The sequence below is a fragment of the Gigantopelta aegis genome, chromosome 13, assembly GCF_016097555.1.
Source record: "Gigantopelta aegis isolate Gae_Host chromosome 13, Gae_host_genome, whole genome shotgun sequence".
Classification (NCBI taxonomy): Eukaryota; Metazoa; Mollusca; class Gastropoda; order Neomphalida; family Peltospiridae; genus Gigantopelta; species Gigantopelta aegis.
Genome location: NC_054711.1, coordinates 17,840,408 through 17,861,455, shown reverse-complemented (window position 1 = coordinate 17,861,455; position 21,048 = coordinate 17,840,408). Strand labels below are relative to the sequence as shown.

Sequence of the window (21,048 nt, the reverse complement as noted above, 5' to 3'; positions counted from 1 at the left end):
AAGAAACGGTCGACCTCAGGATTAGCGTGTTAAAACCTATTCACACGCGATGTATTGTGTCGGCTTTTGATAGGATAGACAAAGACCCTGCAATCATCACGCGTGGCTGGCATCTTGTTAGATTATTGTACAATTAGTATGTCTCGTCTACAATGAATTCATCTTCATAAATCAAGGCTAATATTCGTTCCTCGTATTCAGCCTTGATACATGTCGTCAAGAAATCGTACCACAAAATGCTTAAATTTCATTGGATGCGATGAGATCTGATTGCAAGGAATCGCAACGCTCCTTGTAGATTCCCTTGTTATTGTAAACAAAGATGTCAGCGTCCGGCGGTTAATTTTTGATATTGCTTTCAAGATTGTCACATGTTACCGATGCTGTGATTGGTCAGCGATGTCATCGTGTAAGGGACATAATCGGTGTTACAAATTTTCTTCCAATAGAGGGCGCTAGTAGTGGATATCAGTAATCTTGACTACATGTATCAAGGCTGAATACGAGGAACGAATATTAGCCTTGATTTATGAAGATGCAATGAATTGTGATCCAGTTGTTTTATAAATGTATTAGAATTTTAATCTTTGTTTTAAAAGAGTGTGACACATAGCTTGCTGGACTAGTCAACAATTAGTCAGACTTGCCTACAATGAATTGTTTTCCAGTTATGTTATATGTTAGAATTTTAATCTTTGCTTTGTTTTAACAACGTGGGGCATATAGACAAAACATAGAAATAAATGCGTCATATTATTAATGCGAATAACACGAGCTTGCAGTTTTCGCATTAATATTATGATCGCATTAATTTCAGGATCTACAGTATATATATATACTCTGTCAAAAAAGAAACGCATAGACGAAATATTCATGGAATTATCTCTTTAATACAAAGTGGCATAATTTCGTTATTTATGATCGTATCACAGTAAAATTTGACATGGGTATGTGACCATGTTCTTGCTATGGACTGACGGCAGTGGCGCTGAAATTAGTACCTTGTGTGGCCACCAGCAGCAGCAATCACTGCGTGACATCTCCTTGGCATAGACTGAATGAGTCTCTGTATGCGGACACGTTGAATCCTAGCCCATTCTTCCTGCAGTGCATGTGACAGTTGCAGAAGCGTCTGAGGCTTCGGGTCACGCTGGCGTACACGTCTGTCCAATTCGTCCCATAAATGTTCAATGGGGTTGAGATCTAGCGATCTTGATGGCCGTAGCAGCACATTAATGTTCTCATTCTGTAGGAAATCCATTGTTACATCGGAGGATTTCATCCCGGTAGCATACAACTGTCAGGTTGCCTTGTACGGACACAAATTCACTTCTGCCGGTGTATGAGATGGCTCCCCACATCATGACACTCCCTCCACCGAATCTGTCAACTTGGGCGACGCAGTTGTTGGCAAAAGCGTTCATTGCGGCGTCTGTAAACACGTTGTCATTCATCACGTCGCTATAGAAGGAAACGTGACTCGTCGCTGAATCATACTCGCCGCAGGTTTCCCAAGTTCCACCCCTGTACATTCATGCACCAGCGAACACGTAAATGTCGATGTTTACGTCGCAGGACGGGGCCAACATACGGTCTCCTAGCCCGTAAACCAGCTTCTCGAAGTCGGTTCCGAATGGTTTGTGCAGACACCATTCTCAAACCAGGTATGCGTCCAGCAGTGTTCGTTGCTGTGGCAGTTCGGTGACGCAAATGCAGAACCCGGATGTAGCGATTCTGTGCTGCAGTTGTTATACGAGGTCTTCCACTTCTGGGCCGGTCTTCAGCTGATTGAAACTGCTGGTATCTGTCCCAGAGACGTAAAATGGTGCTCTGGTGTACGTTCATGTGGCGTGCGACTGCTGACTGCGATTCACCTATGTCATGTCATGCCATAGGGTTTTACGTGCACATTCAGAAAAAGCTGTTGTAGCGCACGCCTGTCGTGGGCACAAGAGCCGGCAAGGGAGCACCAGCAGCCCGATCAAGTCGGTAGCAGGCGAGTGGGGGTGGTGGTGGTGGTGGTGCTATGGAATTTTGAATGGAGCAATTAATGCCAAAGAGAAAGGGTGCGCAATTTTGATTGAGGAAATTTGGCGCAATTTTTGAACGGTCGGTCGAAAGGAAAATGGCAGAGCTAGTATAGGTTTTGATATTAGTGAATCGAGAGTAGCTCGTTAATTTAGACCTCTACGATGCTGTGGTGTCTCCCTAGGTTGCCCATAGGGCCCTTAGAAAGGGCCTGACCGCTTCTGGTCGTGGCATGACAACCCAGGGGAGACTCGTGCAGTTGTGTAGACACTGATAGGCAAGGCAGCTGTTCCGGGTTGGTCCATGTGTTGTTGTTGGAGTGGTCCGCGGTGTCCTCTTCAGTGTCACCAAGTACCAAGTTAGACTACCAGCAGCAAGTAGTGGGGGTTTGGGATGGGGAGGCCGATGTTCTTTTGTTCAGCTTCCCCCGGGTGCAATTGTGTACTCGGAACCGGTATTCTTTTGTCCGGTTCCTTATTAGAGTATCAGATTCACCTAACTGGAGGCGGCTTTAAATACCCATCACTACCCCAATCTTTTTCCCGAGTTTCACGTGCATTCGCCAAAATCTGACCATTTCACGCCGATTTCCTGCAATTGTCGCACAACGTGCGTTAAATTTGTTTTAGGGTGCATTCGGGCATGCTGTCCCATTCCAGGAACATTAACAAACATGGTCATTCAGAAACACTGTACAAAAAATCTAATAAACAAATTGTAAAATCAAACACTTTTCTTCTTTCCCTATCACCTATGCGTTTCTTTTTTGACAGAGTATATATATATATATGCGGGTAAAATGCCAATAATACGTTTACTGGTTTATCATTTATGCCTGCTTGCAGATCCACATTTCAGAGCAGAGAGAGAGAGAGAGAGAGAGAGAGAGAGAGAGAGAGAGAGAGAGAGAGAGAGAGAGAGAGAGAGAGAGAGAGAGAGAGAGAGAGAGAGGTGTTCAGACAGAACAGTAAAACAGAAGAAGAAAAAAAGGAGTTTAACAACACCTTTCAATCAGCTGCGGCTAGTGCTTAACATAATATTTGTATAGTGATGTTCCAATAATCTATTATAATCGACAGTTTAACGAGAAAGAGAGACGGAAAGAGACAGAGAAAACAGAAAGAAGGAGAGAGAGAATGGGAAAGATAGTAAAACTATAATCCCTTTATTTTGGCAGCCATTTTGGATTATGGCGGCCATCTTGGATTTGAGGTCAAATTCAGGATGGCCCAGAAGCTAATTTCTACGGGCATAGGTTATATATACTGATGGAAAGAAATAAGGGAACACATCGAATTGTAGACCAAATTTAATTCACTACTAGCGTAGTAATGGCTGTATTTCATACCAAGTTGTAATGTGGCACTGAATGTCTGTAGTGTTAAATGTGCTGTGTATATGTTCCCAGTCAACTTCTGACAACATCAATTGATTTTTAATGCAGTCATTATTTCGTTTTGTTGTCTGTGTGATCCTTTATTTCTTTCCATCAGTATATATGATGGAACCACTGCGTTAACTTTGACCTGAAAAGAAAGAAATTTTGCCTTGGGTGGGTCCTGTCTGTTAATCGCTAATAGATAGCTTGGGAATGCACGTCTGGCAAGTGCATGTCGCTCTTAATGTCACGTGGGAACTGATTTGGTTCAAGGGAACTTTCTTCAACGGATCTTGATCTATTAAATAACTTCCTCCCTTTTTCCTAGCCCCGCTGGAATATCAACGATGCGGATTCTTGCTCTATTTCTGTTTTGTTTTCAGCAAGGTAAGTTTAAACTAAATATAAGATCATGGATCACTTAAGAACTTCGTATTTCGTTCAGAGCTGCGATAACATATGGTATATGCGAGATTGGGATGAAGGTTGGTAGTCTGACAAACGATAATCTGTAGGATCGATCGCTCGCTACGGATTCGAATTCTTTCTTGTCCTAAACATACAGGACGGAACATAGCTCAGTGGTACAGCGCTCGCCTGATGCACGATCGATCTAGGATCGATTCCCGTCGGTGGGCCCATTGGGCTATTTATCGTTCCAGCCATTGCTCCACAACTGGTGTAACAAAGGCCGTGCTGTGTACAGTACTATCCTGTCTGTGGGATGGTGCATATAAACGATCCCATGTTGCTAATCGAAAAAGAGTAGCGCATGAAGTGGCGACAGCGGGTTTCCTCTCTCCATGTCTGTGTGGTCCTTAACCATATGTCTGACGCCATATAACCGTAAATAAAATGTGTTGAGTGCGTCGTTAAATAAAACATTTCCTTCCTTCCTTGCTAACCATGCTTCACAATGGGTACACAATGGATTTTTTATCTTATCATCGGCTATTGGACGTCAAACATATGGTCATTCTGACACTGTTTTTTTTTAGAGGAAACCCGTTGTTGCCACATAGGCTACTCTTTCACGACAGGCAGCAAGGGATCTTTTATGTGCGCTTCCCACAGGCAGGATAGCACAAACCATGGCCTTTGTTGAACCACCCCTGCGCGTGCTGTAACCTCACCGTGGTGCAGGGGTGTAACATTCTCTTTGAGAATGGCCAATACAGCACAAATTGAAGTTTAGAGTAAAATTCGGTGTCCGTAAAATTCTGTGATATTTGTATTTGTATTTTTGCACAGTTCTTTACATTGTTTTTGTTTAAACCTTGTTTAAACCTTGAATTTTTATATTGATGTTGATCATCACTTTATTTATTTGCATTACCATAGTTTGACACCCAATAGCCGATGTATTTTTCGTGCTGGGGTGTCGTTAAACATTCATTCATTCATTCATTGTTGAACCAGTTATGGATCACTGGTCGGTGCAAGTGGTTTACACCTACCCATTGAGCCTTGCGGGGCACTCACTCAGGGTTTGGGGTCGGTATCTGGATTAAAAATCCCATGCCTCGACTGGGATCCAAACCCAGTACCTACCAGCCTGTAGACCGATGGCCTAACCACGACGCCACCGTCAAATCCCATAGACGACAATAGTAACATATGGTTAAATTCCTACCTGCAGCGTATGATTCGACATAAACTTCACGGATATAAATACTACCACCCCTCACCCTTAAAGTAAATTAGAAACAATTTGGGGGTCAAGCTGCTCATTTCTGAGATAACGGGTAGCATCTATGACTACTCTAGTTCCGCACAAAATTCGAGTACTTTTTTTTACAGGTACCCCCATACATGTTTCAAGCACAAAGCTACTTGACACAGTAGTACTAGGTGAAATAAAATTGCATACATTTTTTGGGGCCAGATGAAATTTGTTTTTGTTTTTGTTTTTACAATCCAACACACTCACATTTATCACCAATCACAGGGCTTGTGGTGTTCACTTCTCTATCAAAAGTTCATTACTACCTATAGACTGCACAAAAAGTCAAGACGATAAGCATTCTGCCCAGAATAAGTATATCCAAAATAATTACGCCTTAATGCAATACAAACATGCTGACATAAAAACACTATTATGCTACAAGGGATCGATCCCCGTCGGTGGGCCCATTGGGCTATTTCTCGCCCCAGCCAGTGCACCACGACTGGTACATAAAAGGCCGTGGTATGTGCTCTCCTGTCTATGGGATGGTGCATATAAAAGATCCCTTGCTGCTGATCGAAAAGAGTAGCCCATGAAGTGGTGACAGCGGATTTCCTATTTCAATATGGTCCTTAACCATATGTCTGACCGTAAATAAAATGTGTTGAGTGCGTCGTTAAATAAAACATTTCCTTCCTATCATGCTATAAAAGACCTAGCTGTGCTCGGAATAGACACAATAAGATCGTGCCCAAATTATACTGAGATATAGAGTCCTGTATTTCAAATTAAACGCCGGGGTATGTACTGTCTTGTATACGGAAAGTGCATATCATGCATACCATGAGCAAATTATGGCACTCGGCTTGCTTCAACCAGAATATCGTTTTTTAAAGGACTGTGTACCTATAATATCTATTTCAGCTTGGTGTCTGAACAACTGTCCCCAGTTTTGGGTTCCAATCAGCGGCTCCTGTTTTGCACTTTTACACGACAAGGTGGCGTGGGCATCTGCTGACGTAAGTGTTTCAGTTTTGTTAATTAAAGGTGCACACTCATATTTCATTTAGACGGCATTTCCTCGGTGTCTCTCCAATTCAACCAATCGGATATCAGCATTTCGATCGTCTTAATCGTGAAGACACACCAAAAAGCCGTCTTAAAAACAAGTCACGTGACCAAAATTACTTCGACACAATTGATGAGTTAACCACACACCACACCACCCCCCCCCCCCCCCCCCCCCCCCCCCCCCGTCACACGTGATGCAAGGTTAGACAAACTTTCAATAATGGCTGCCGATTCGCATAGGTCGATAGCAAAATCAACCGATCTGCCGATTAAGTTTTCGCCTTAATGTATTAGAAATATCGTTGTTTAATTAAAAAGCCGACAAGAGGAGGCATTCAAGTGTTTCATTACAGGGTACATTTACGATGACAACGTGATTTAAATCGACGAAACCATTTTTACTTCAGTATATCGAAGCACAAGAACCCGGAAGTGACGAACGTCGAATGCAAGCAAAAGATGATTTAAAACATCCCACCGTATGCTAACTTTTGTCAGAACTGACAAATTAAAATGTCTTGTTTGTTTCGTTTTTCTTCTTCTTTTTCATCTTAATTTGTGTTGTTGTTGTTGTTCGACTTTTATATTTATGGAATCCCGATATGCAGAGGAACAAGTGAATAGAAGGCGCGGCGACGACCCGGTCTCAACTTGTTTAAAACCGTGACGTCTTTATTTTCGGTCGGGTTACGTTAAATGTTTGTTTCTTTGTTTTAAAAGGGGAGGGGGGCGGGGCGTGAGCAGTAACATTAAAATACACCGCGTGGGTGAATGCTATCAGTGTATTATAATTTTATGCACGAAAGGTTACAAAACTATAGCAGGATACAGTTGCATGTGCAAAAATTATGCAAGCAGTGGTTTAGATTGTGGGATTGCGAAGTTTATGTGGGTGTATTCTTACATAACTGCACTGCTTGAACCAACCGATATACGGCACTTGCCCTATTTATGAAACCAAAGCCATACACGAAAAAAATAAATAAATCACAACTGGCATAGCCAGAGGGTGAGTTGGTGGGGACCACATCTTTGGGCCTCCAGTTATGTATACTAACATACTAGCCCGTCTTCGTTCTGACAAGACCTATTAGGGTTGTTTACGTTCGGGTGCCCCACCCCCTCTTTATAAAATTAGGCTGTCCAGCACACCCTTTTGAAAAAGTTGGACACAATTAGGAATGAAAATATAGAAAATGTAGGACAAAAGTAGGAAAACGTAGAACAAAAGTAGGACAGAAACAGTACGTAGCGACATTATTCATGCTCATATTGAGAAAACACCTTTTTTGTGGTGCTCAATTTGTATATGTATTTTGTGTTCTATCAAAAATAATGTGAATCTTATGTAGCGGTCACGTTATACAGTTATTTCAAATTACTGTACCCTATATTAATCGGTATACATATTTACATGCATAGGAATGCTGATGCACAGTAAAACAGAGTTAACATGATTCATTTAAGTTTTCCATAATGTATTATAGATTCTGAAGTCATACATACACATTGTACATTATAATCATGTTAATCATTGGAAAATATGTTGGCTTTGAGGGTATAATTTTAATATGTTGAGATTATATGGTGCCACAAATTGGGAGATATATCTTGCTGCCAAGAAAAATTAAAATAATTCCCATAACTGATGACTTTTATAACACAAGGAATATGCACACTTTAACAGCAATTCGTGGCATTTTCAAACAAAAAAGTAAGAAAAACTAAGTATTCTGAAGAAAAAGTAGGAAAAATAGGACAAAGACAAAAAACTACGAAAAAGTAGAATCGTTGGACAGTCTGTAAAATATTTGCCAATTAAGCCAGTACAACACAGTGTTTAAATAAAGTATAAACGCATGTGTTGTGGCAACAACTGTTGGGAATCAAACTTGAAGCTTCTGGCCCTCACAACCCAATCTCACCCCCCCCCCCCCCCCCCCATTAGTTATCCTACTGTCACACAAAATGTACTCACAAAGCTTTTTCTGTTCTAGAGGCATAGGCAGATAAAAAATAGTAATAAATATTATATGACAACCTATGCCTACAGAACAATAATAATAATACAAAATAAAAATTTAATTTAAAAAATGTATATATATTAAAAAAAAAAAAGAGGCAAAATTATATATATATATATAACATGAAACTAAACCACAGATTGCAGTTCGCACAATTTGTTTAATATTTATTATGAGAATACTTCCTAACATTTTCTTTTTTCTCAAAGAGAGGGTCTTTACATATTAATCCCCATGCAGTCTGGTACAGGTAAATATATTTATTCAAAAATGTATCTTTCTGTGACATCCATCTCCAAATCCTCAAAACTTGTACAGTCAACTGAGCAATTAAGGATTACCATTTGATGGGTGGTGTCAAACTGAATCCCAAGTCTTGGAAGTCTGAATTACTCCTTAACAGCAATATGTCAAACACAAAAAACAATGAAATATTGTATTAAATGAAATTGTTGAAAGTGTTTCATTTTCAGCAGCAATTTCAACCCCTGCCCCAGTTTTTCTTTCACATATCAGTTGAAACTGTTCTATTATTTCTATCATTATGTTCTCAATATTAAGATGCAATGTAATTTGTTTAATTTGTTTGTCTTCAGAATCTCATTTTCGACATCTAATCAATGACTCCACATCCATTGGTCCAGTTGCTGAAATATATAAAAACAAACATGTTAAGTATTTCACATCCATGTGAAGAAGTACATTAGTCTGTAACTTAATTACATATTGTTGTATTAATTTAAAGTTTAATTTAATTTTAGGAAAACATTTTTTTAACAGGAAACAAACTCAGTGTGACTAAACAAAGTATAAAATTAAAAAGTATAGCAGTAAATTAAGAAAAGTAGTAAACAATGTATTTAACTTCGATGATGTTATTTGATTTCTATTAGAAAGTTGCACAAAGCTACATATATGATGACATGAGGAAGAAGAAAAATGTCTATGCTTTGCTAAATTTGGTGTAAAAAATAATGATGAAAAACAAAACTACTGTCTCCAAAAGAAAATCATATTTAGGGTAGGTAATAAAAACAAAACAGATGTAAGTGCCTCATCTAGGTGGTTATGGGTTTGAAATGTTTTGAAATTAGATTTGGGACATTGCATTTCAAGCACATGACCATTTATAAACAGAAGTTCTTTTACTATCATTTATCTAAACATTAATAAATATATCTATTAATTTCCAAGATTATTACCCATAATCCAACTGTCGGCCATGTTGTAGGGCATGCTATTGTTATTGATCGTTGTAGCGTATAATCTGAGGCTGTTGGTAAAGAATCGAAATTTTATCACATTGTTATATACTAATTGCCTGCAATCATGGTTAATACATGTGTAGTGTTTGGCTGTACAAATCGTTCCAGTAGTGGAGATCCTAATCGACGTTATTATGACATACCAAAGGTCATTAACCACCAAGGAAGTCAAACTGAGAAGCTTTCCAGCAAGAGAAGGATTCTGTGGCTAGCAAGAATAAATCGAGCAGACTTTAACCCGGACCCCAAGAAACGTCATTTTAAAGTGTGTTCAGATCACTTTATAACAGGTAAATAAATTTATTTGTTAATAAATAATTATTATCAGGGGCATGTACAGAAATTTAGGAAGCGAGGTTGAAAAAATATTTTTAAAAATAATAAAATTATGACATTGGAAAAGGGGGGTGATGGTAGCCAGTTACATAAGAAGAAATTATGAAGTGAAAACAAATTGGTGAGCAGGGGTTAAACAAAACGTTTTCTATAGGTCTACTACATTGGTTTAATGTGTAATATAAAATAGCTGGGACACTCATGCTTAATTATTAACACAGTAGCATAAATTAATACTTTTAAAACATTAACAGTGATATATTGAATTGGAATGGTCTTACCAGTTTTCATAAATATACAGGTTTGGAATGTGACTTTAAAAGTATAGCTTGTCTTGAAATGTTTGTGGTTATAATTATTTTAGAAAGTGTTTTGTATATACCAAATGATTTAGTAACATTTAAATCTTTTTATATCGTAATGAAATATTCGATTTTCGTATTTACATTTATATACATTGTATACAATTTATTTACAGGAAAAAAGGCAGATCTCTTTGATTGGACCAATCCAGACTGGGCTCCTTCCCTGCATATGAGGCCAGTACCTGAAATCCCGGCTACTTCAGATCCAGATCAGAACTCTGCCAAAAAGCGATACGATCGAGTAAAAGGACGAAAGGCGAAAGAAATGAAATACAAAGCTGCCAAAGCACTTTTGGATCTTCAAGAGGAAATTCCAAGTGTTGAGCCATTTCAGACAACAAGTGCAGAAACTGTAGAGGTTGACATAGAAAATACCTGCAGCTTTATTGTGGAAGGGCCACTTGAACCAGATTCCAGTGTGTCTGTGGGAAACGAACCAGAAATCGTAGGAATGATGCGCATGGAGTTGCAGAGATTAACAACAGAAAACATAGAACTAAAAAAACAACTGAAAGATGCTACATTTTCTCCGGATGCATTAAAAGATGATGAAGAAAAAGTGAGACATTATACAGGACTGTGTTTTGAAACATTAATGGCTTTGTTTGAATATATTTCACCAAATATTTCTGAAACTTCAAAAACTGCTCTAACTAAATTTGAGAAACTGATGTTGGTTTTGATGAAATTGAGGCTAAATTTAAGTCAGCAGGACTTGGGTTATCGTTTCAAAATTTCAGAGAGTTGTGTTTCCAAGACATTTCGTGATGTCATACACATAATGTTTGTTCGGATGAAATGTTTCATATTTTGGCCAGATCGAGAAGAACTTCAACTATCGATGCCCATGGAATTTAGGAAGCATTTTGGTACCAAAGTGTCAGTAACTATAGACTGTTTTGAGGTATTTATAGAGAGGCCATCAAATGTACTGGCTCGATCCGAGACATGGTCCAACTACAAGCACCACAATACTGTCAAATATTTGATTGGAATCACACCTCAAGGAGCCGTGTCATTTTTATCGAAAGGATGGGGTGGTAAAGTATCAGACAAACATGTAACCGAACACTGTGGACTGTTGTCAAAACTACTACCTGGTGACATTGTGTTGGCAGACCGTGGCTTCGATATCAAAGAAAGTGTTGGACTTAACTGTGCTGAAGTAAACATTCCAGCTTTTACCAAGGGGAAGAAACAGTTATCACCACTAGAATTGGAAGCCACCAGAAAAATAGCACATACCAGAATTCATGTGGATAGAGTCATTGGACTTGTTCGTAACAAGTATACAATTTTGCAACGTACCATTCCAATTGACTATTTGCATTCCAGTAATGAGGTAGTGCCAACAATTGACAAAATAACAACAGTTTGTTGCGCATTAACAAATATGTGTGAATCGGTAGTTCCATTTGACTGAATGTAACTAAGAAGTGAAATCACAGCAACATAACTATTAATGTGCTGTCTTAAAAATTGTAATCTACACATAACAATGAATTGTGCAGCATTTTGAAATAGGTTACAAAAAAAAAAAAAACCCCAACACACCGTCGTTGTCTGCCAGGCAACCTGATGAGCTCTCACAGGGCGAAACGGTTATTAATGCACATATGTTGACCTGACACACAGTTTAACATTAGTATTTAACATATGCCATATCAGAACATCGGCATTAAAATAAATATAACATTGATTCCATCACAGATTTTTTATTATCATTAAACACCTTTTACGTTGTGTTCTGCCAGTATTTTAGTTTTTACAGTTTTGTTTGAGCAGGTTGTATGCCTGGAAATAGGTGACAGTCAAGGACATTTTAATTTTGGAAGATTTGGCAAAAAAAAATGTAATTATTCAAGTAATTTTATTAACATGTGAGAAAATCAACATTTCTATTTAAAACTGATTATATGCATTGCATAACTGCAAAAATTGGGCTGAATTTTATAATAAAAAAGCATATTTAAAAAAGTGTAACTAACATTTTCTTTATTGTCTTGCATAAACTGACATTTTACATTTTGACCTGCAGAACAAAAATAATTATTTCCAGGCCCGAGCTTGGTGTGAGGCTCTTTTTTTTTGACACACTGTGATGTAGCTCAGTGAAAGAGTATTCCACCTGACTGTAACTTTTCCTTCAAAAATTGTGCACCATCAATGAAAGATTGTTATAATCAGGGACGTACCTAGTGTTTTCCCTAGAAATTTACCAAAGCATGGTAGACTCGACAATTTTGGTAATTTTCACCATTTTCAGGGCATATATTTTTTTCATTTTGAAAAAAATAAAACTATAAATAACGAAAACGAAGTTTAATTATTGCTGTTTAGTAGTAAACTTGCAATTTTCTGGTTGCTTTATAAAGGTCACTAAAATTAATTACTGAAAAATGTATGTTTGATCTCAGGGCAGCATGGCACTAACTGGGGGCAAAATGGTGCTTCAATATTAAGGCATGGGGGGGGGCGCCATGTTAGGGAAAACACTAGTACCCTTGGGAGGGGGGGGGGGGGACTGTCCCTGAGAAACTCACTATTTTTCATTCCATGTAATTTGCATGTCACACACTCTGGTAATAGTCTATAGTCTATAATAATTTTTTTATCAGAGTACAGCCCTGATAATACACTGTTTCGCCTTGTGAAGGCTCATCAGGCCGTCTAGCAGACGACGACAGTGGGGTTTTTTGGTGGGGTAATGAGGTTTTCTTTCGCGGTAATGTTCAGGGTTCACATGCAAGTCATACGTGTATTAATAAACACCAGTCGTGATATTAATTTATTTTGCCTTCTTTTTTCTTGTTTGTACTTTTTTACATTCTTTACAAAACCATTTTCCCTTTGGTACTTGTTTAATTCCTGCACACTTGAAATGTAACCATACATATGGACAGTTTTCATTGTCACAGCCAATCACATCATCAGAGTCCGACTCCATGTACACTGTTTGGCAAGTACAAATTAAGTTGTCAGTGACTGTGTTGTCAGTAGATGCAGTGCTACTGTCAATCTGGGTGAGGCAGCTTCTTATGTCCAATGGCAAGGGTGGTCTGGAAAATAATTTTCCAACTAACTCTGGTAAGACGGCAAGCTTGAAGAACTGTTCCGACTTCTCAACCATATCCACACAGAATTCTTCATCTAAAACAATTCTCTCCATAAAGAAGTCCTCTTCTGTCCATACCAAAAAGTCACAAAATTCCTTGTTGGTAAGCAGTAATTGGCACTGAACTTGATAGTTGTAAGTATGCGACTTCTTTAGAGACAACTGGCCATTTCGCATTTCCAAACAGTCGACAGTATCATCTATCTGTGAGTCTCTGTGGCAATACGGGCATTTAATTTCAACTACAATGTCTCCACAGCAGTCACAAGATGCAATACCATCTGGAGTGGCACCCATAAATGGATACTTGGGATTTATCACGAATCCACTGTTTTGCCATCTGAAATTCTCATGGTCACCTATCATATTCTTTATATATTGCTCTTTTGCATCCTTCTCATGGTCACATCCCCATTTTGTCTGTTTAGCCGAAAATTATTTTGAAGAAGGGTAGCAAATTTCCTTTAGCAAACTTTTTGATGGGTTATCAATCGGGGTCCTGCATACAGCTTTGATTTTTGAAGCAGTAATCCTGCCAGTTCGGAAACTAAACCACTGTTTACTGTTGGACTGTAATTGGGTATCTGTTTGGCAGTTGAGTGCCTCTTCTTCGCTGACAGTAATTTCTCCAAAAATATTTGTCACACAGTGTTCAACTAAATCTTCCTTTGAAATAGAGGCATACGAGTCGTCAAACAATTCAGACAGCACTTTGGGGTACTTCTTGTCCAGTGCTTTCGGTCGATAATGTTTAGCAAATCCCGGAATAAGTGACAAAAGTACTGGCTTTTTCCCTGTATTACTAAGATTTTTGAACAGTTTCGACAGTTCTTCCTCTGTTGGCTCACTAACTGCTGGGAGTTTTCTTTGTTTGAGAACAGCAGTGGGTTTTGCTGTAGCAATTGACTTATCCAACTGTTTCTTTTTGTTTTGGCGGATGTAAAGTCTATTTCTTGTATAGTCTTATACTGCACCTTCGATACTGCTGATGGTAGTAACCAGTATGCCTTTTCGTCTGTGACAGTTTTACTGTTTCTAAACTTCACAGCTGCTTCAATAGCAAATAAAAGAGCTCCTACGTGTGAACAAACCTCACCAATACCTGCCATACAGGTACAGTGTCCAGAGATAACACATCCATCGCGTTCTATAATTAGCCACGGTCGTAACCAAGCGTCATTCATCCTTTGGGAATGTTTTACTTTTCCTATTACAACACTGTTATTGTTCTCAAGTGTGTGCACAATATCCAAAACAAATCCGCTGACAAAATAATTGTACCTTTGCAGAGACTTGTAGGCCTTTAGCTCAGCTAATGTATACGCGCTCTGTGTGCAAACTAGGTAGTTAACGATGTCTGGGTAACAAACTCCCGGCCATGCTGAAACATCCGTCGACCAGTCACTTGGCTTCCATTCTTCCGACTCGTATGGATCTTTGCCGTTAATTTGTTTTAATTTCTCTAAATATCTAGTCCTTGTTGTCTCTTCTAGTGTGTCTCGATATTTAACTCTAGCAGTCGTACTAACCTGCTTGGACGTCATATTGAATATTCGTCTGGAAATCGCATAAAAGTACTTTCTTTTCTGGCGTTCGAAAACAATTAGCTTGCCCTACAAGATGGCGGACCGGAAATATGAATTGTGGGTAAATAGTCATGATGGAAAGCTATGTATTGTCCGAACTGAATGCTGGAACGATCGGAAGTCTTGCCAAAACCTTTATTTTGGCCATTCGTAGGACTGCAGTTTAACGACGGATTCTTAACGACAATATATACATCGAAGACTGATTAAATGAGTCAATAAATTCCATTACAATGGAGGAAAAGTGATCCTTAAACTCTTACCTTCGTAGAATTTATATATCAGTTGAATTTTGATGGATTTCGGCAAAAAATCACTTTCAATACCATGTGACGGTTTCGCAGGAAAACAATGATTTTACGTCAGTTCTTGGTTCCGCATAGTTGTCATCGCTGTTAACACATGTCAGCAGAAGTATATGTTTACTATGATTATAATTCAGTTGGAGGAGACAATTATTTTAACTAATTTTAATGCTAACTATACTAAAACGTTACACATCGAAAAAAAGTATGTTGTCTAACCTAATGGCGTCCAAGCGAAACATGATTGGTCCAGCGCGGTTGTCAATCACGCCGTACGGAGGGGTCAATTGGCCAGACATCATCGCCAAGAGCTGTACCAATGACGTCACAAAAACTGGCGCGAACACGCAATGACGCTTGCCCCGCCTATATCAAGTAATGAACCTATGAAATGCCGTCTAAATCGGTTAGAAGGCTTAAGACGTTTCTTCAGAAATAAGAACGGGCTCCGCTTTATTTCTGAAGAAACGTCTTAATGCCTTCTAACCAATGCGCAGACTGATTTATCTCAAATGTTAGTTACGAAATTGTTATATCATCAGATCAGAGAAGACCGTGAACGTGTATGTAGCCTATCTTACCCGATTCTGTAATATCGTTTTACTATTTTAAAACAAAACCACAACTACGTTTTAATAAACGCTTGTTTTTCTTCTCATTATTTGCGTGCTTAATATATTAAATAGCTCGAGATTGCAACTTTAATAAGTTTGTGTACTGTAGGAATTCTGTAAAGACTTGGGCGGCTATCTGGCTGAAATTACCTCCGTTGATGAGAACAAGGGAATCATTAATTATTTGGAAGCCAAAAACCGTTAGTATATCTTCTTTTCTTCTGCTCTTCTTCTTTTTTTTTTTTTTTTGTTTGTTTGTTTTTTGTTTGTTTGTTGTTGTTGTTTTTATGTTTGATCTAGATGCCATCAAGTATGTGTATTTATTACCTGAATTCTTTGATCAAGCCACTTTCAGAAGTGTGTTTATTTATTGTCTGGGAGTAGGATCCGGGACAGACATGCTTGAAACCTTATTGGTATATAAACATGTTACAATAATTCAGATCAGATCTATTTATTGTCTGAATTCTTTGATATAGCTTTCAAGTGTGTAAAAATTTATGAATATATTTTTGCAATTTGTTTTTTTTATCTAGCTACTATCAAGCGTTTGCGTGTGTTATCTGAATTCTTTGATCTAGCTATTTTTTCGGTGAATTCATAAATCTAATTACTCTCATTATTTATTCTTTGAATTCATTGACTAACTGCTTTCAAGATTTTGTATTTTCTCTCTCAATTCTTTGATCTAGATAATATCAAGAGTGTTATTTACTCTCAGTGCTTTAATATAGGTAATATCAAGAGCGTTATTTACTATCGCAGTTCTTTGATATAGGTAATATCAAGATTGGTATTTACTCTCAGTTCTTTGATCTACGCAATATCAAGAGTGTTATTTACTCTCTCAATTCTTTGATCTACGCAATATCAAGAGTGTTATTTACTCTCAGTTCTTTGATCTACGCAATATCAAGAGGGTTAATTACTCTCTCAATTCTTTGATCTCGTAAAATCAAAAGTGTTATTTACTCTCAGTTCTTTGATATAGGTAATATCAAGAGTGTTATTTACGCTCTCAGTTCCTTGATCTTGGTAATATCAAGAGTGTTATTTACTTTCAGTTCTTTAATATAGGTAATATCAATAGTGTTATTTACGCTCTCAGTTCTTTGATACAGATAATATCAAGAGTGTTATTTACTCCCAGTTCTTTGATATAGGTAATATCAAGAGTTATTTACTCTTAGTTCTTTGATCTATGCAATATCAAGAGTGTTATTTACTATCTCAGTTCTTTGATCTAGGTAATATCAAGATTGTTATATACTATCGCAGTTCTTTGATATAGGTAATATCAAGAGTGTTATTTACGCTCTCAGTTCTCTGATATAGGTAATATCAGGAGTGTTATTTACTCCCAGTTTTTTTTTATCTAGGTAATATATCAAGAGTGTTATGTACTCCCAGTTCTTTGATATAGGTAATATCAAGATTGTTATATACTCACAGTTCTTTGATATACGTAATATCAAGAGTGTTATTTACTCACAGTTCTTTGATATAGGTAATATATGAAGAGTGTTATTTACTCCCAGTTCTTTGATCTAGGTAATATCAAGAGTTATTTACTCTCAGTTCTTTGATCTATGCAATATCAAGAGTGTTATTTACTCTCAGTTCTTTGATCTAGGTAATATAAAGTGTCTATTTACTCTCTGTTTTTTTTATCTAGGTAATATCAAGAGTGTTATTTACTAATTCGTGTGTATTTATTATCTGAATTCTTTGATCTAGCCACCGTGAAGAGTGTGTGGCTGGGCGGCACGGACATACTGCATGACGGCACGTGGTTTTGGATGCATAGTAAAGACCCAATCACGTTCAGCGCGTGGGTTTCCGGACAGCCGGACAACTTCCATGGAGAAAACTGTATTCATCTCAACCGGTATGGCTCCGGCACGTGGGGATGGAATGATTATGACTGTAAGACCAAACTGTACGGCCTGTGTGAAACTGAGTAAGTATATTATACATCGGGTGCCCCCCCCCCCCCCCCCCCCCCCCCAAAAAAAAAGAAGAAGAAGAAGAAAAAGAGAGAAAAAAACGATATCCGTACTGAATATGGAATTGTCTTAAAAGTATGAAGATTTTAATTTTAATATTCATTAATATATGGATATTTGCCACATTCAGTGAAAATTGTAGGCCCATAGGTCAAAAATAGTTAAAATAACAACAGATTCAAAATTGCATGTAAAAAGGTTTTTAAAAAATGCAACGCTAAATTTTATCTATCTTTGTTTACGACATAGAAGTATTCACGGATAATTAACTAAACAACAAAATAACACTGAAATGGGAAGAAATCAGAAAATCGATTTTGCCACGAGCCAGACGGTGGACATATTGACCACCTTTTCAAGTAAACAAAACTAAATAAAATAGCTGTTAGCTTTTGGTGTCACATATTTTGACTTAAAATTTCGAATCTGTTGTTATTTTAACAACATTTGATCTATGGGCCTACACTTGTTTTCAATATGCATATAGTATTGAGTGTGAAATATTAAAATTACATTCCTCATAGTTTTTAGACAATTAAAATATTCAGTAGGGTTATCGTTGGGTTTTGATGGGGTTTTTTGTTTTGTTTTTGTTTGTTTTGTGTTGTTGTTTTGCAGACCACTTGGCTTTTGGCGTCGCATTTTGTTACTTACAATTTTGAACCTGTTGCTATTTTAATAATATTTTACCTATCGACCTAACATTTTCACTGAAGATGGAAAACATCCATATAGTAATGGGTGTAAAATATCAAAGTTATCGGGGTGGGTTGGTTGGGTGGGGGGGGGGGGGGCACCGATATATATATATATATATATATATATATATATATATATATATATATATATATTAAGAATATGTTAATATGACTGTTTCAAACGGCTGGAATTGCCCATATTAATCATTTATATAAGTATGTATACAAATAAGCAATCTGAATCAATATACTCACCAGTAATATGTTCACACCAAAACAATATAAATGTACATTGATTTTTCCTATCCCCTAGTTCCATCAATAGGGTCATCACTATCATAATGTTTCTCGACTATCCCATTTCTATTCTATCTACTCTCTGCCTTTTTTTTTTACTATATTTTAATAAATATTAATTATGTTAAATACTTTATGCCATTGGACATTATGTTATTATGTTTTATATATGATTATCAATATTGATTATTGTCTGATGTCCATCTTGTTTAGGAGAGCACTTATATAGGCTGTTGTGCAATCCTTTTGATTCTTTTTTCTGATCAATAAAATATCTCAAAACAATTTGCATATTCAAAATAGTATCTATACACAATACTGAACCATAAAGAAGTTACGATAGAGTCGCGGTGGTAAGCATCCATGACTCACTGTCAAGTGATGTGTCTACAGACAATAGCTGTTCTTGACCACTATGTATGGTTCCAACTCCGTCTGTAAGCATCCATGACTCACTGTCAAGTGATTTGTCTACAGACGATAGCTGTTCTTGACCACGATGTATGGTTCCAACTCCGTCTGTAAGCATCCATGACTCACTGTCAAGTGATTTGTCTACAGACGATAGCTGTTCTTGACCACGATGTATGGTTCCAACTCCGTCTGTAAGCATCCATGACTCACTGTCAAGTGATTTGTCTACAGACGATAGGTGTTCTTGACCACGATGTATGGTTCCAACTCCGTCTGTAAGCATCCACGACTCACTGTCAAGTGATTTGTCTACAGACGATAGCTGTTCTTGACCACGATGTCTGGTTCCAACTCCGTCTGTAAACATCCATGACTCACTGTCAAGTGATTTGTCTACAGAGGATATTTGATCCTGACCACGATGTATGGTTCCAACTCCGTCTGTAAGCATCCATGACTCACTGTCAAGTGATTTGTCTACAGAGAATATTTGATCCTGACCACGATGTATGGTTCCAACTCCGTCTGTAAACAGCCATGACTCACTGTCAAGTGATTTGTCTACAGACGATAGCTGTTCTTGACCACGATGTATGGTTCCAACTCCGTCTGTAAGCATCCATGACTCACTGTCAAGTGATTTGTCTACAGACGATAGCTGTTCTTGACCACGATGTATGGTTCCAACTCCGTCTGTAAGCATCCATGACTCACTGTCAAGTGATTTGTCTACATACGATAGGTGTTCTTGACCACGATGTATGGTTCCAACTCCGTCTGTAAGCATCCATGACTCACTGTCAAGTGATTTGTCTACAGCCGATAGGTGTTCTTGACCACGATGTATGGTTCCAACTCCGTCTGTAAGCATCCACGACTCACTGTCAAGTGATTTGTCTACAGACGATAGCTGTTCTTGACCACGATGTCTGGTTCCAACTCCATCTGTAAACATCCATGACTCACTGTCAAGTGATTTGTCTACAGAGGATATTTGATCCTGACCACGATGTATGGTTCCAACTCCGTCTGTAAGCATCCATGACTCACTGTCAAGTGATTTGTCTACAGAGGATATTTGATCCTGACCACGATGTATGGTTCCAACTCCGTCTGTAAACAGCCATGACTCACTGTCAAGTGATTTGTCTACAGACGATAGCTGTTCTTGACCACGATGTATGGTTCCAACTCCATCTGTAAGCATCCATGACTCACTGTCAAGTGATTTGTCTACAGACGATAGCTGTTCTTGACCACGATGTATGGTTCCAACTCCGTCTGTAAGCATCCATGACTCACTGTCAAGTGATTTGTCTACAGACGATAGCTGTTCTTGACCACGATGTATGGTTCCAACTCTGACAGTAAGAGGACTGCCACTTTATAGTGCACAGCGGCACAGACATCAATAACCTTTTTATAACTTCCGTAAAACATAAAGATGGCTGACGCCATACACAGTAGAATAATAATATTGCAAGCACAAAACTGACAGAAATATTACCAAGGCCTAAAAGGTGGGGGAGGAGAATGTGTTTCCGGGAACGACAACAAAAAGGGGGTGGGTGGGAGTCATTACTAATACTCAATCGACCCCAAACCCCAGTAATATATCGAACAAAATTAGGGTCGGACCTTTTTTAAGGAAGTTTTGAGTTCCGGAAAACGAAGTTTTTTTTTTTTTTTTTTTTTTTTTTTTGGGGGGGGGGGGGGGGGGTTCCAAGGCTTGAAAATATTTTGAGGGCGAAGACTAGATCACGTGCTTTTTTTCTTTTCAGCCTACAGGGTCCTGAGTTTGGTTGAAGCTGCAACGTGGATTAAAAGAGCAACAGTTTGGTGATCTTGTCATGACAAATAAAATTTAATATCGAACCTTA

General features: G+C 38.1%; 1 protein-coding gene across 2 annotated transcripts; it reads left to right on the top strand.

Moving 5' to 3' along the window:
* The first annotated feature begins 3,638 nt into the window (after positions 1 to 3,638).
* Positions 3,639 to 21,048, top strand: LOC121387733 (perlucin-like protein). 2 transcript variants are annotated; one of them, XM_041518929.1, is made up of 5 exons: positions 3,639 to 3,793; positions 5,997 to 6,091; positions 15,863 to 15,953; positions 17,491 to 17,713; positions 20,950 to 21,048. In XM_041518929.1, the coding sequence occupies exons 1-5, from the start codon at positions 3,754 to 3,756 to the stop codon at positions 20,972 to 20,974; spliced, it is 474 nt and encodes a 157-aa protein (XP_041374863.1). In that variant the 5' UTR covers positions 3,639 to 3,753; the 3' UTR covers positions 20,975 to 21,048. The 2 variants fall into 2 exon arrangements, with proteins under 2 accessions (XP_041374863.1, XP_041374864.1); XM_041518930.1 differs by lacking the exons at positions 3,639 to 3,793; positions 5,997 to 6,091 and adding an exon at positions 15,577 to 15,702.

Excerpts from the sequence above, each read along its gene's own strand:
- LOC121387733 (XM_041518929.1), top strand. The coding sequence starts at position 3,754 with ATGCGGATTCTTGCTCTATTTCTGTTTTGTTTTCAGCAAG. Across the intron at positions 3,794-5,996 it reads TCTGTTTTGTTTTCAGCAAG|CTTGGTGTCTGAACAACTGT; the intron begins GTAAGTTTAAAC and ends TATCTATTTCAG. Across the intron at positions 6,092-15,862 it reads TGGCGTGGGCATCTGCTGAC|GAATTCTGTAAAGACTTGGG; the intron begins GTAAGTGTTTCA and ends TGTGTACTGTAG.